Here is a 15,488-nt window from a genome sequence, read left to right as displayed (position 1 = left end):
AAGCTGTGCAACAGTAGATAAAGCCCACTGCTACTAAGACAAGAGGAAATGGAGTCTGGGCTCTTTGGAGAGGCCAATAACAACTGTGTTGACATCAGTTTGGAGAGCGCAGGGCCATGATCATCTCGTGTGTGCTCACCAGTGAAGTGTCATGAACGCACACAGTCAGCTGCAGTTTGTTTAGAGATCTTTCCCTTTAGGCAGGGACAATAAAAACAGGGGAGTGCTTTTCCGATCGTGAGGCTACGTTAATGCCTGATTTGCTAATCAAATTTCATCTTCAACCAGCCGTGTTTGCACAAAACCAGCATTTAAGTCAGGCAAAAACGTGGAAACAAATGAGAAGGTGGGGTTTCCCTGCTGTATAGTGGCGGTCTTTATAAGTCACATGTTAGCTCTGAGCATCGAATGGAAACAAATGCACAAATCAGACCATCGTTATATCAGATTACTTTACAAGAAGCCATGAGTCACGGGAACAAAAGTGCTTGGGGTTAAAATCTTTTGGACCTGGACCAAAAAAACTGCTTGTACTTTGGATGTACTTTGATGTACTTTGTAATATATATAATTAGCACATTGAAAACAATGTCCCTAATACTTTCTTACAACTATATCCAGTATAATCCGTCCACCTGACAGTTGGAACAGTAATTGTTTTTGCATGGTCGTAATGCAAAAACAATTACTGTTGTACTTTACCACAGTACCTGTCACAGGTTATAAATGCGGCGTTGATCAGCTGCAGCACTCAAGGGTCAGTATTATAAGAATATAGCAGATAGGTGGTGTCATACAAAGTGTTAGCTTGTTTGCTAACAGCAAAAACAGGGCAATGTCACCCTCTCCTTAAACTAATCTAGTTGTATAAACCTGTTTTTCTGTTCTTGTTTGAGTTTTAACACTTCATCAAACTGTTTCTTAAATCAAGGTTAAAGAAATAAAACCATTGTAGAATTTGGTCGGACGTCTTTCACACCAGATCACATTCTGCTCCTTTGCCTTGTCTTAGGATTGAGATCAAGTTTCTTTCAAATGTTCTTTCACTTTTAGGGGGAAAAAAAGAAATCAGAAGGAACGAGATCAAAACCCTTCACAAAACTTTGAAGCTGTTAAAAAAAACCTGATCAAATAAAACCTAACACAGCTTCTCAAATCTGTTGGAGACGCCTAAGAGACGTGTCTTACCGTGTGTGTGCATGTGTGTGTGTGTGTATTACTAAAAACGTATTTGAAGTGATAACATCTGTCTTCCAACTTTTTGAGCGAGCCTTGTGAGCTTGCCATGCTAAAATATGACTGTATGCAAATGCATGTATTTATATTTAGTTGTTTTTACTAGTGTAATATATAATATGTATAATGTCAGAGCAGGTCTGTAGCCCAGCTGTATGTACTATATATCAAAGACTGTGACACACATGACCTGGCAATCATGTGACCATTTCATGGTGTAAAAAGACATGTCAATCTCACTGCTATGTCCCTGGTGTACATCAGAAAACATGATGGACATGTGCAAATACATCAGAAGTCACAGCAAAGTGTTTTTCCCTCTGCTGCCCGACGACAAGTGAATGCAACACAGTGAAGTGCAAATACATGTACAGCAAAAGTGCACCACTATAGATGTGGCCAATAACTAGAATCCCACCTGTCCATCACTGTCACCCGGGGGAGGAGAATGGGTGAGGAAAGCCACAGGTTCCAGCACACTTCCATACGCGGCTGCTGGCTGCAGATGTGACAGTTTTCCCCCTGATGTGATCACACACCTCCACCCAGGGAAATTCTCCACTGTAACACTTCAGGTTAGGTTGTTGTTCAGTTCAAAGCACTCACAAATACACAACGGTGCAAAATGCTTTATGGATGCAGTAATGTCTTTGATCCAACATGACATCCATGACTGGAATTTGTCACAGCCACAATGAGCAGCTTGTTGCTGCATACATAAAACTGTTTTTTTTCTTCCATGAACCCTATACATTTATTAATCCAAATCTGCTTCATGCCACTCTCTCTCTTTCCAAGACATGCTGCTGGCATAATCAGGCTGAGATTTATTCATCAAATGTCACCCACTGATGGCAGGTTGACTGTTGATTAGAATTATATATAAAAAAACTATGTTACAGGTTGACTGTTGATTAGAATTATATAAAAAATGTTGGAATGTCAGTTGTATGTTGGAGATATAAGAACTTAAAATTCAATTATATATAAAACATTAGATGAAAACAGACAAAAAATTAAGTGTTATGAAATAACACAGTGGTTCCCAAGGTATGGGGTGAGTGCCCACTGGGGACATGGAGCTGTTGCAAGTTTAATTTTTTTATTATTATTATTTGTGCCAAAGTTCATTGTTATTTGGTGTCTGTTCAATTTGTTTTACTAAATGTTCAGCAAAGACTTCAAGCCATAGCTGTGATAGATCAGTGTGGGCCAAGGGGTTTTTGGCAAGTCACCCTATCTACCAAAGGCGGGCGCTGCTGAAAAATGTGCCTTTGGCAAGTCACCCTATCTACCAAAGGCTACCAAAAATGTGCCCAGCCCATGGGCGTCAAAAGTCAAAGCACCGCAGACTAAGACAGCATCATTGAACATTTCCAATTTAACTTAGTCATTTTCGTAATTGTTTGGAAATGGAATCATCCGGAGTTTTACTTGAGTGGTATATTCACTTGTATTCTCTGTATATACATTGTAAAAAACCCTGTTCTACATGATTGTAACATTACATGCAGCCGAGGGCAATTGTTAATGAATCACTGTTATGACTGACTGTGATTAGTCACAGTAAACCAATAAGTAGTCACTCACTTACTGTCAAACTGATGGTAATGAAACCTGTTCTCTTTATGTTCAGACATCACTGTTCTCTTTCTTCAACCAATTACCAATAGAACATTTTAAATGTTGTCTAGACCTTGTGAATCAGGCTCATAACCATCAGTGACTACAGTGTGCCTGAGACGACTCTGCTTTTATCAGCGCACCGTGTGTTAGCCCTTTGGTTCATCGCAAAAGATTTTTCCCCACTTATTGATTCTCTTTTCTCCATTATTTTGCAGGAGGTGCAACAGAAAATGACGTACGTGACGTGGATGAGAAGAGCCGCTGTCACTGTGCATGAATTTAGATAAGACATTTAAAGCTCGCCACAGAACCGTCATACATCAAATTGTTATCCCCTGTCACCTCCTCTCCCCCTTTTTAGCCCTTCACAAAGGGCAGTCAAGTCACTTTTGAGCCATCACTTCAAATACGGGCTGACTCACATGAAAGGTCTCATCAGGTTTATTTAATCCATCTCATTGTGAGCTCCGCTGAAAATATCTGCTACCAAAAATACGTCCGTCTGCCTAAATAGTTTCAGCGACACAGTGACTGTGTTCATTTTTATTTTTTTTATTTTTTTTTGGAGGAAAAAAAATCTTATTAAGAGTTCTTTCAGATCTGTCATGTTTTTTCAGACATGTTTTCCATCAGCTGTTGTATTTTTGAGGAAACTCACAGCATTTCATTTATTTTGGCAAAAACAATTATACATTTGATTCTATGCTTTAGGATTCTGACATTTTCATCACTTCTTTTCATCACTTTTCGACTTCTTTAGGAACTTAAGTAATCTTTAAAACATGTCATTTTTCAAAATGTTTTATTTTTCCTACTTACTGAATGATCTGGTCCAAACTTCTAAAGTGCTAGCGTATAAAAACAGCTACAACAACAGCTGCAAAATATAAGACGGCGTCAACATTTTTTTTTTACTTCTTTATAACTCTGTCGTAAAATGAAAAGCTAGCTGCGGCAGAGATTTGCTGAATCACTGTGAGAAAGTTAGTGATTTACATTGGCATCAAACTGAGCAGCGGCCTAACTTTAGAAGTTATTGCTGAGGGAATTTGTTCAAGTTTCCAAGAAAACGTGGGGTGGTGTTTATTGGGGGGCGAGGGGGTGCAGTTCCTGCCATGTCAGGGAATGTGGTCCATCAGGATTATAGACCACCAGGACCACCGTGCTAATATTTATTTAACACCCATACACACTCTGCAGTAGCTGTTACCACGTACCCTCCTGAGGTTTAGAGCAGCTACTGCAGCACTGTTTACTACTGATACTTCCAAAAATACATATAGTGTGAAAAAATAAACTGCATCATAATGTAGTATTTTTGTGAAATATACACATTCTTTAATATTCTTTGTAAAAATCTGGTTAAAGATACATTATCTCTCCAGACGGAGTACTACTTTGATTATAGTGAAACGTACAAAACACAGGTGATACAGTGTCTAACTGTATTCTAATAATGTGCATTTGCTTAGAGCTTAATGACAAGGTAATGGTAAAAAAAAAAAAAAAGTTTATACCTGGCCTGCTGAGATGTTCTGTGACAGAGAACTGTTTGTCTTCAGATTCTGCAGTGTATTTGTGGAAAAAACAGAAGAAAACTCTCCTCGTTCTTCTCTCCCTATATGATACCTTTGATTCCACAGGTCAGCTACTGAGGCCTAATTACACAGTTGCATAGCAACAAGGTGATGCAAGAACCGATGCAACAGCCTTGTACGTGGGGAAAGTGAGCTTTGTGCTAGTGCAGGAGGAACAGGAGCTGCCTGATCCGCAGCTACATTCTCCGTCGTGCACTGAACCATTACTGGTTTAACTTATGAGGTCATTAACCAAGGTAATGAATGCATTACCTAGCATATGTTCACATTCTTGTTTTCAAACAGCACGCAGCTGTATGTGGATATTAACCACCTATCAGAAGACATGAGGGCATAAAGGAGCTGCTGAATTTATTCTCATTAATTAACATCCAGATGTATGCAGCAAGACGCTGAACAACCTGAGAAAAGTATTTGCTCTAATGGGATGTAAATGTGAGATCATAATAGCGCGGAGACTACTCACCATCACAGTATGTTAAAAAATATGGGATCAGGCGATGCTTCAGTTCCTGTGTACTACAGTGATGGGCAAATTGAAAGTATATTATATTCAATAGGCAGTAAGGAAATTCAGAGAAACAAGGACACATTCATATAAGTTCATATAAGGAGCTGTACACCTCCAGTATTGTTACTACAAGTTAAATATACAACATTTTTGTGAATGTGAATTGTGAGGATTAGTATAGTGCAATTCTTGCATCTGCCGTGAAGTTCAGGGTTCAATTCCACCTAGACTTCGATCCAAGCTTTAGAAATGGCATCTGGTGTAAAAACAAACTATCTACATTGAATTTCAAATTTAAATAAGGATAATTATGGGGTCTCGCCTCATAGTATTACATTTGGCAATATAATGAGACATTACTAGAAATGTACCTTTAAACCTTGAGTTGCACTACTGCCACCTTCTGGTCGTATCTTGAAAAATGTCCACACTACTTGTGAAAGAAAGTTAAAAAGAAAAAAGACAAACATTGTTTTGGTAAATAAAAGCACCTAGATATTTTGTAATGATTACTTAAAATGACATGTTTCTACCTTTATCTTTAAATAGGTTCCCTCTGTATTTAAATAAGTGTACAGCTGTACAGTTATTTAAGTGTATTTCTTTAAAATAACAGTGATAAATCACCTTTTGCTCCCTCTTCTTGCTAGAGAGAAAGATTTGATTCATGCCTTGTAGCTTTCATTTGAAGCCACCATCCACAGGGCAGGAGCCGAATGGCAGGGACATCTATCCAGCCAACTGGGGCTTCATTGCTGGAAACCTTCCTTCTGCTCTAAACTTCTCTGGCAAGGAGCAAATTCTTTGATGAGACTTGAAAAGGAGGTATGAGTATACGCTGCGACAGTGAGCTGTGCCCTGCAGGCCTGCCGGGACCTGAGGAATGTACAGTTCACAGCAGAGTGAACCTGAATACGGTCGTTCCGATGCTTGTCTGCTGTGCAGTTGCCCTCAATGCATTGACAGGTGTTGGGCCTGCCAGGTGAAATAAAAAATTAAAAAGGCAGGAATAAAGAAAAAGTGAGTGAGAGAGGGGGGGGGAGACACATTGCTTCTGGGTTCAGATAAATCAACCTGCATCATTTTTGTGTGTTTTTCTGCTACAATGACAAACAAGGCTCCACATGCACTATAATCTTTTATTATGTTATGGCTGCTCGATGGCACTGGTATTAAATGTCTGATTGTAAAGATGATGACACAGTATCAGTGATCCACGGTGACTTTATCTGATTGATATCTGTAATTTTTCTTACCTTTTACAGCAAAAACTTCTGGAAGAAACCTTAAACATGCACAGCAATCGGAACAAACAGCCTGTCACACCTGATTTCTGACCAGAATGTATTGTGGTAGAATTTAATATTCATACAAACAACTGGTAAATAAATGTGCAGCTCCTGCTCCGGGGTTTATAGTCAATATCAGGTTATTTCCTCGGCCAAGAAGGCTATGTTTTTGCCCATTAGCATGTCTACAAGCAGCATTACTCAAAAAATAAATGCTTCCTGCGTCTTCTGATACAGGATGCAGGATACGACCTCCAGAACAAATCTGGTTGGTGATTCAGAGACAGACCTGCATTGGAATTTGTCGGGCTTTGCTTTAGATTTATACAAAACAATTTAGGGAACTAATTAAAGTTTTGTTTTTTAAAATAACCACTCACATCCTGATGATCAGCACTGACTCTACTTTTGGGTTACTTCTTGATTTGTCAAACCTCAGTGTGACAGCTGATTTGCCAGACCTGTGTAATGAGTCTGAAAACTGTGCTGCGGATTAAGTCTGGATAATTGCAATGAGATAGCAATCAAAGTTTAATTTAGACTGCATCTATATTTACTGTTGCCTGAGTGCTGATTTGCAATCTTGTAATTTAGAATTAGTGAATTACTTCTCTCACTCTCTCAGTCCTCTAGATAAGGAACAAGAGGACACATTACCTCTGCTAGTAATCTGTTTAAGTCCAAATACAACATATTATTCTTTTTAGATCTATAAAACCTAAACCTTAAGATCTTTGACACTAAATTGTTGTCAAGAAGTCTTGAGCCCTTACATAATGAGTTGGCATTCTATGTTATTACAAACTTTCTACTAATAACAATTAAAACATCTGAAATTTTCAGATATATATTTTAACCACATCCTATCAACCTACTTAGGCAAGCTCCCCACACGTAATATCGAAAACCATCTCCAAGGAGCCAAAAAAGTAAATTTTTTAGAAATTCCATAAAAATACAGTTAACCACCACTAGGGGAGGCACTTTTTATGAAACAGTGCAATGGAAAGACGAAAAAGAGAACCATGCAGACGGGAGCATAGATTTTGACGTTCTAGAATGGTTCGTTGGCGTTAACCATGTTTTCAAGTTTCTTTTGCAGCCTTTTCTTCCTAAAGACGACGAAAACACGGAAGTGTTGACAAACCAGGACATACATTCAAAATCAACTGTCAATTGAAAGGCAGCGCGCAGTCGTAACTGATTCGGAAGGTAGGATTTCATTAATCTGCCTTTCTAACTATTCTGGTTCTATGAGGAGTCCCCTGTATTGTTTTGATTAGGATAACACTTTGGACAGATTCGTCGAATTATTGACAATTACAGCGTCAAAGGTTCATTTTTTTTATATATATCTTGTCTCTTCGTGTTCAGCATTTTCTTTAATTTTACGTTTTCCAAATCGAGGTTTTGTCTAAGTGCTGTTTAGCTTCTTTCTTTTGTCGTCTAGGTACAGTTAATAGCACAGTTAGCAGTTAGCACTGCGGTTTAACGTGCTACAGGGTTGCCAGATTTATTACAAATTATTATATAAGTTATTTAGATAACACGCCTAATATTAGTCCGTGTTGCAGTCTAATGGGTAATTGTCGGACTGCAATTGCTTAAAACGTTTTATAACTTCGTGGTGTAAAACCACAGCTGATATGTTCTTGTAGCTAGGCTAACGTAGCTGTGACGGGACATACATTAGGAGATGATGTCTGGGTAAAGTCGTTGTGTTACATCATTAAAATCGTTCACATTGCAGGCACTAAGCGATCGACAAAACAGAAAACACAAACATTTTCTTTCGCTTCGAGTGCTGTTTGTTTTGCCTTTGTTGACTAATACTGTCATGCCTGAAGAAGAGCAATTAAAAGCTGTATACGAATATAAGATATAATCTTATATCGGAATAAACACGTGTATGTACTCGTATGTATAGCTATATTACAAAAACTCCGCTTGAAATATGGGAATAGTTTGGCTTTAAATGTGCATTACATCTTTGGAAGTAACACGTAGGCTCCGCTTTACCTATAATTCATTTTAATTGATTTTATTCAGACAGACAAACTGACTATTTTACATTTGGACATATTTTGCCAAACTTTATTTAATGCAGAGCGTGCAGTTTTATTTGCATGGTGCAAAGAAAAAGTTCATAATTAATTTTGAAGTATTGCACATCCAGCAGAGGGCACTGTTGCATAGCTTTCTATGACGTTTTAGGTGAACCACACACGCATACTTTAATGAAATGCAGTCATTTCATCAGTTATATACCTGTTAAATAAAATAGTGGTCCAAGTGAGAAAATTAGGTTTATACTCTATACACTGCTCAACATTGTCATTGTAATTACTTTTATAGCACCACATGCAGGTAAATCATATACAGAAATACCACAATAATTATTAGAAAATACAAAGCATGTCATGTCAGAGTTGCCTGGTACATTTCACAGACCAACTGAGCTGCTTTCATTTATTAGGCTCTCTTATAAAAGCACCTATATACAGGAAGTGTCACTGGAAACCAGCTTCAAACGAGAGTAGAGATATTTGAAACCCAACCCCAGTGTACTACCTTAACTGTTTGCTGTGCAATATATTGTGTTCCCAAAAGGCCATTTTGTGGTCAACTGGCCAATTCCGTTGTTACTTTTCCCACAGTATTTAGTGGCGAGAGTCTGGGGGCTGAAACCACGTCCAGGAACTAGAGGGTCCTATCTAGCATAATGATTTAGGAGAAGTCCGTAGACAAAGTTCCATTTCTCTGTCAATCATTATAATGTAAATTTCAATGTGAACAGGCTATAGGCTACGTTTATATAGAAAGAGTATTTCATTTAACAAAAAGTTGATCACCAAGAGCATGTTTTAGCCATTGTTAAGAGTTAAGAGGCAGAGTTCAGTATGTGATACACCACTGTGGAAGGAATTGTATACACTGAGCCTCCTGGCAGGGCATCTTAGGTGATTACTATATGTCCCTTCAACTCGGTCAATTCTGGTCTCAAAGTCTCAACCCATCTAGATCACCAGATGGAGAATTTACCTCCTTCAAATGCTCTGAATATGACATCATATTTTAATAGTAGCATAGTTTATAGCTGTTACACCACTGGATTGGAATCCAATAACACTGTTTTTCTTTAGATTGCCCCCGCAGTCATGGAGGAACAGGCAGCCTCTCCTACAGCCAATGCTGACAGTAACAACCAAAGAAATGGAGATGAGGTAAGAACTGAAGGAGTTGGTATTACATTTTCTTAAGAAAGTCCTATGAGTGTATACCTCACCTCCAGAGGGTCCCCACCTGAACCTTCTGGGCATGCCCGTCTTTTTTTATTCCCCCAGAAGCCCAGGCGTGGCAACTGGACCAAGGGGAGAAAGAGGAAGAAGCCAATGAAGGACAGCAATGCACCCAAGGCCCCGTTAACCGGCTATGTACGTTTCATGAATGACAGACGGGAGCAGCTGCGGGCAGAGCGTCCAGATGTGCCTTTTCCAGAGATTACAAGGATGCTGGGCAACGAGTGGAGCAAGTTGCCTCCTGAAGAGAAGCAGGTCAGTGAGGACATGTCTATATAACATGTTTTTTTATGGTGTAAAACTTCATCCTGACAGTGGTTCACTGTCGAGAATTGTCCTTTTTACCAAAGGACAATATTTGTACTGTCAAAAACCCCAGACATTAAAACCCGTGTGGACAGATGCAAATGTAAACAAAAAATTCAATTTAGGACACTAACTGCATTATATTAGTAATAATATGTATTTGGAGTAAATGTGCTATCAAACCACACTGCCCTCATTATCTTTACCAGAAAATAATTATGATGTTGGAAACATGATCAGTGAGAAAGAGTTTAACTAACAAAAGATAGGGTCAACACTGTTGCTTATTCAATGTTTGAGTCACGAGTTAAGTTAATATAATTTCACTTTTCAGTCTCACTCTATGACACTGTATAAAATTGAACTTTTTTCATGATAAAACCCAAAAGCCCAGATAAATGATTCACAGTTAAAATGTTTGATCCAGGTTTCAGCTGAGCTGAATCAGATTTATGTATGTATCCACACAAAAAGTCTTTGTCTGAGGATTTTAATACAATCTCCTCCTTGTTCCTTTGATTATATTACAAGTGGAAATATGTTGCCAGCAGGTGAAGGCAGCTTATTATGAATAGAATTACACACTTTGTCTACTGAGAGGAACTGAGCCTTATTAGGACTAATTACTCTCTTTCACTCCAATTCCTTCTTTATCCCTCCTTTTTTCCAAATCTCATTTTCTGTCTTTGTGGCTGTGAACCTTTAGATGTTCTAACCTCTCCTCTATGTTCCTGCAGCGATACCTGGATGAGGCAGAGCGAGATAAGGAGCGCTACATGCGGGAACTGGAAAAGTACCAGAAGACTGAGGCCTACAAGCACTTCACCAGGAAGGTGCAGGAGAAGCAGAAGGGCAAGAGGCATCGTGGAGGTATTCACAAAACTATAACATTACATATATATTATTTAATTAATGTGATTTCAAAAATATTATGCAATGCTTTGCATAGTTATAGTGCAGAATCAATTAATTGATTAATCGACACATTGATCATTCAGTTACAATTTTTCTGAAGCAAATTTTGTTTCTGTAATATTCATAAATTCTCAATAAAGTCTTATTGAGGAATTTTGAGTATTTATTTATTTTTGACTAATCATGATCGGTTTTGATCACTGCATTAGAGATTTCCATTGAGGATTCATCATCACACAAGCTATTTTACAGCCGAATTTTTTAAAATCAAACCTGAGAAAGTAAATGACAGGTTCTGGTCAGTCGTTTGGTATTCATGGGACACTTTGCAATAAAAGCTTCCAAAAGTGAACATAACATAAAAATGATTGTCAGTATCCAGACAAGTATTTCTTCTCTGGACATATTCATATCTAAATATCTCAGACCTATCAAATATTTTTATGAGATCTTTCCGAGTGTCTACTTGGCAAACATTAAGAGAACTCAGACCTAAATACAGAGCTGATCAGCTTTTCACTATTGGGAAAGACTTTAAATCAGACAGGGCTTCTTCTGCTTTGTTGGTTTTCTTGACAAACTCTTAAAGTTGTTTGAATATAAAACAGAAATGTCTGAACATAAAGTCAAACGACAACAGAAACGCCGCCAAAAGTCGGGCCATCATTTTCCACTTAAACTGTTAACATAAAATATATATATATATATACACATATATGTTTTGATGTTTCTGAATCACTACATACTCTGAATGAAGTCCAGTCTCTGGTGAAGCAGCCCATTCGTCTTCATCGTCTTTCAGTCAGTGGTTGTGCGGTGAGAGAAGGGGATATTTTACAAGTTAGGAGTCACTGAGGATGTTAGCGATGGTTCAGCTTGAGGACGAGGAGCTGTGGATCACACAACACATGGTTTTCATTATCTGTTCTGATTTGGTTACAGGGCAGACTCTCAGTTTTATAAATTCTCAATGACATTAACAGCTTTCTTTCCTTTTCATTCAAATGACTTTGTTCTTACTTTTTCAGATGTTGGGCACCAGGTCGCTAACGAGGCTCTTCATGAGGTCAGGAACCAGTTGTATTTTTCATTTCTCTTTAGTACATATGTTTCCGATTAAGAAAATCTTGAAAACAAATTTCTCCTCAGTTTTTTCCTCTCAGGTTTTTGGGAATTCCTTTGTAAATCCATTTAACTGGTTCACTCATGAATCAGAAACTTGTCAAGTGTGTATTTCATTTTTACAATTTCTGCCTTTTATCCAGGATTTTCTTATAAATTGTTCAGAATACTCTTTAAACATTAAAACCAAGAAGGTTGTATTAGAACTCCTGTGGGAGTTAAAAAGTCAGTGCTTTACTTGCATATTTTAAAGCACACAATATCCAACATTCCATTTCTTTTTGTCTAGAAAACCGTACGCTGACACCGTCTCACAGATGGATGAAACAGAAAAAATACCTGGGAGCCATTTTGTACTTTTTACTTTCACAAAATACTTTTTTTCTATAACAATCTGCTAACAGTGCTCAGGGTGGTTTAAGAGCACTATTAATTATATTGTTAATTCAATTTCATTCAACCAAGTGTGTCAAAGTCCAGGCCCGAGAGCAGTCACTTTATTAAAAACTGTTATGGAGGCTTCCCACATCATGGAAAACCTTGAAAACGAATGACCAATTTTTAAGTCCTGGAAACGCATGGAAGAGAACAAAAAATAAAATGTCCCAAAAACACTGGGGAATCATTTATCCTCCTGTTTCACTCTGAATTGCATCAAATTTGCATCAACGTTACCTCACAGCAGTTCTTTAGCTTCCAGTTTTGCTTCAACTTTATCACTAGATTTAGCAAGTTCTTCAGTTCAAGTTCAAGTTCATCAAATCTAACCACTGTACAAAATTAAAGGAACAGCAACTGAATGAATGAATGGTCTCATGTCCTCGGTCTGTGTCGCCACATGTTTTGATTTTTCAACTTAACTCTGGTTCTTCTTGTCTTTGAACAGAAGGACGCAGAGGGGAAAGACAGGACTGTGTTTGACATACCCATATTCACAGAGGAGTTTCTCAACCACAGCAAAGGTAAACAGTCAGAGCATTGTTGTGAACATTTTTCCACACGCTCCCCTCTGCTGCCTTTAGCCAGAATATTTCTACGGTCCCATCACTGTTTGTAAGATCGTAAGACTTTTCACTAAGACTCATCAAACTCCTCCGTCTCTCCCAACAGCACGTGAAGCTGAGATGCGGCAGCTGCGCAAGACCAACATGGAGTACGAAGAGCGTAACGCTGCTCTGCAGAAGCACGTGGAGAGCATGCGCGGTGCAGTGGAAAGGCTGGAAGGGGACGTGATGCAGGAGAGGGGACGCAACGGTCTCCTCCACCAACATCTTGAGACCCTGCGTCAGGCTCTGGCCTCCAGTTTCTCTTCCGTACCTCTGCCAGGTAAATGCATCAGAATGCAACTAGTATTGTACAATTTGATAATGATAATTAATGTACAATAAAAGCAATATTGATTTCATTCATCACTCAGCACAAATCTAAACTGATATTGTGTCTGTGGACATTTAAGCAATGACACCATGAACCTCCTCCTCCTGTTGTCCCTTCAGGAAGTGGTGAAACCCCCACTCTTGAAACCATCGATTCCTACATGAAGAAGCTCCACAGCATCATCGTCAGTAGCCCCCAAGAGCACGAGAGTCTCATCAGCACCGTTAGGGAAGTTGTCACCCACCTAGACAGGTAGGAGTGCCTTTGTTGTCATGACAACAGTACCTGGCACTAATCACAAGAGAACAGCACTTAGGACGGTACTGGAGATTCTCTTTCCTCAACTCTCAAAGATTATCAATGTGTCTAATTGACAAACCAATTTTCACCGCAAGTGAGAGTTACTGGGTTTTCATCATGTTCCCTTCGTTGCACCAGTCTAGTCATTATAAGCCTCTCTGTTCTCGTCTTTTGTCTCAGATAATTGGACCAACCTGATGGGACGTCTGGAGAGTCAGTGGCATTAACAGATGTTTGTTTTTTTTCTTTCCTGGTTGATGTATTTCTCTTCTTCCACATCTGTCCTTTCTACTTTACAAAGTCTTTCCTTAGATTTCTTAAGTGATGTAATGTTTCATATTTATTTATTGTCTGTTTATACATTTTACATATTTCCATGTTATTAATTAATTTCTTTTTTATATACAGTATATACAAATATAGATGAAAAGTTCTGTTCAACAGTTCTGTTCTGTCGTTCTTGCTCCTGTTCTGTCATCCCTGTTCATTATAGCATATACAGTACGTCCAACAGTATCCACACTATTGTTACACTGTTTGTGTGTGATTTAAGAAAATGTTTGTGTTAATTTTGTCTCAGAAATGTATGAAGATGTTCTTTATAATGCTACGGAGGAGGAGCATGTGCCATTAATTTTTTTTCCTTCTCTGTAAAAATGTGTTTTGGTATTTTTAATAAACGTGTTTACATCACATGAGGAGTCTGGGATTACAATATCATGTATTTTTTAAATGTGAAAAAAAAACCACTGCCACTCTAATGAACCTTAATCTCTGTCAGCTGTGTTTTTATGTGACACTCTACATCTAATATGTGGCTGATGTGCTGTAATATACCACTGTGTTGAATCCTGCACAGTCAGCACATAAGCCTTTTCACTGTACTTACAGTTTGAGGTTAAGCAGATCTGGAGTGGTGAAGTTAATTGAGAAGCCCTGCAGCAGTTTACTGTATCTGAAGGCAGAGGCTGTGACTCACTCGCATGAGCGAAGCCTCAGTTACAGACATTCTGTAACTCAATGAGCAAAGAGAAATTATCACCCACAGATGGACTGGGTAAAAGAAATCTTCTCATCATGAGGAACTGACCGTTGGGTTTGGCTAATGACGATGAAGTCACTATCATATCAAGATAAAATCACTTCCTTTTTCAGTCACTCCTGCCCATTTCCTCTTTACTCTCAGTAACTTCCTGTTCACAGTGGCCACATGTGGCCTGGTGTGTTATCCAACAATGTCCTTAACAGATGTATTCATAAGAACATTAGGACTGTGTTGGCCTCTGCAGTGACTTAATAAAACACCATAACTGGCTGTCATAATTCAGTCCTGTGGTTTTGGGTTTAAATGACTCCACATTCTTAACCACAGGTTTCCTTTTGATGAGTCAAGCTGTGAAATTATTATGACGTCCTGGACACAGATCAAATAACAACATACATTTGGTTAAATTTCACTGTAAGAAAAAATGAAAACATTTTCTTGCTAATCCTTTTTGAGTAGATTTAAATCACAGGCATGAACCATTCATGTTTCATTCAAATATGAGTTAAATAAATGCCAAGTTTGTTCCACAATTCTCATTCTATAACCCTACGAACATTTGTATTTATGTTATCCACTGTCAAGCTATTGGAACTGTTCCTTTGGTGCGTAAATAAACATAAGGTACAATTTGTTTGTGCATGTAGCTCCCCGTCCTGCCCTGCAGAGGGTACTAGAAATATATTTGTCACCCTCGAGTCCAGTAGTTTATAGCCAAAATTAAAGGTTGAACTGAATATAAATTATTTAACTTAATTTAAATGTTATTTAGTTTATGTGATTTAATTTAATTTAATTTTTTAATAAATGTTTAATTTTAATTTTATAATTAATATAAAGTAAAGTTTTAAAGATGAACTTAAG

At 38.2% G+C, this 15,488-nt stretch overlaps 1 protein-coding gene across 4 annotated transcripts; it reads left to right on the top strand.

Annotated features, from left to right (window-relative positions):
- Positions 1-7,243: 7,243 nt before the first annotated feature.
- On the top strand, positions 7,244-14,274 carry hmg20a (high mobility group 20A). 4 transcript variants are annotated; one of them, XM_008311730.3, is made up of 9 exons: positions 7,473-7,594; positions 9,404-9,484; positions 9,605-9,814; positions 10,603-10,735; positions 11,809-11,846; positions 12,789-12,864; positions 13,013-13,228; positions 13,399-13,531; positions 13,760-14,274. In XM_008311730.3, the coding sequence occupies exons 2-9, from the start codon at positions 9,419-9,421 to the stop codon at positions 13,761-13,763; spliced, it is 876 nt and encodes a 291-aa protein (XP_008309952.1). In that variant the 5' UTR covers positions 7,473-7,594; positions 9,404-9,418; the 3' UTR covers positions 13,764-14,274. The 4 variants fall into 4 exon arrangements, with proteins under 4 accessions (XP_016888886.1, XP_008309952.1, XP_008309953.1 ...); XM_017033397.2 differs by lacking the exon at positions 7,473-7,594 and adding an exon at positions 7,244-7,472 and having other exon boundaries at positions 13,399-14,274; XM_008311731.3 differs by having other exon boundaries at positions 12,792-12,864; positions 13,399-14,274.
- The last annotated feature ends 1,214 nt before the right edge of the window (positions 14,275-15,488 follow it).

This window comes from Cynoglossus semilaevis, chromosome 6 (assembly GCF_000523025.1).
Source record: "Cynoglossus semilaevis isolate Cse_v1.0 chromosome 6, Cse_v1.0, whole genome shotgun sequence".
NCBI lineage: Eukaryota > Metazoa > Chordata > Actinopteri > Pleuronectiformes > Cynoglossidae > Cynoglossus > Cynoglossus semilaevis.
Note: the sequence above shows the minus strand (reverse complement) of the source record. Positions and strands in the feature narration are given on the sequence as shown.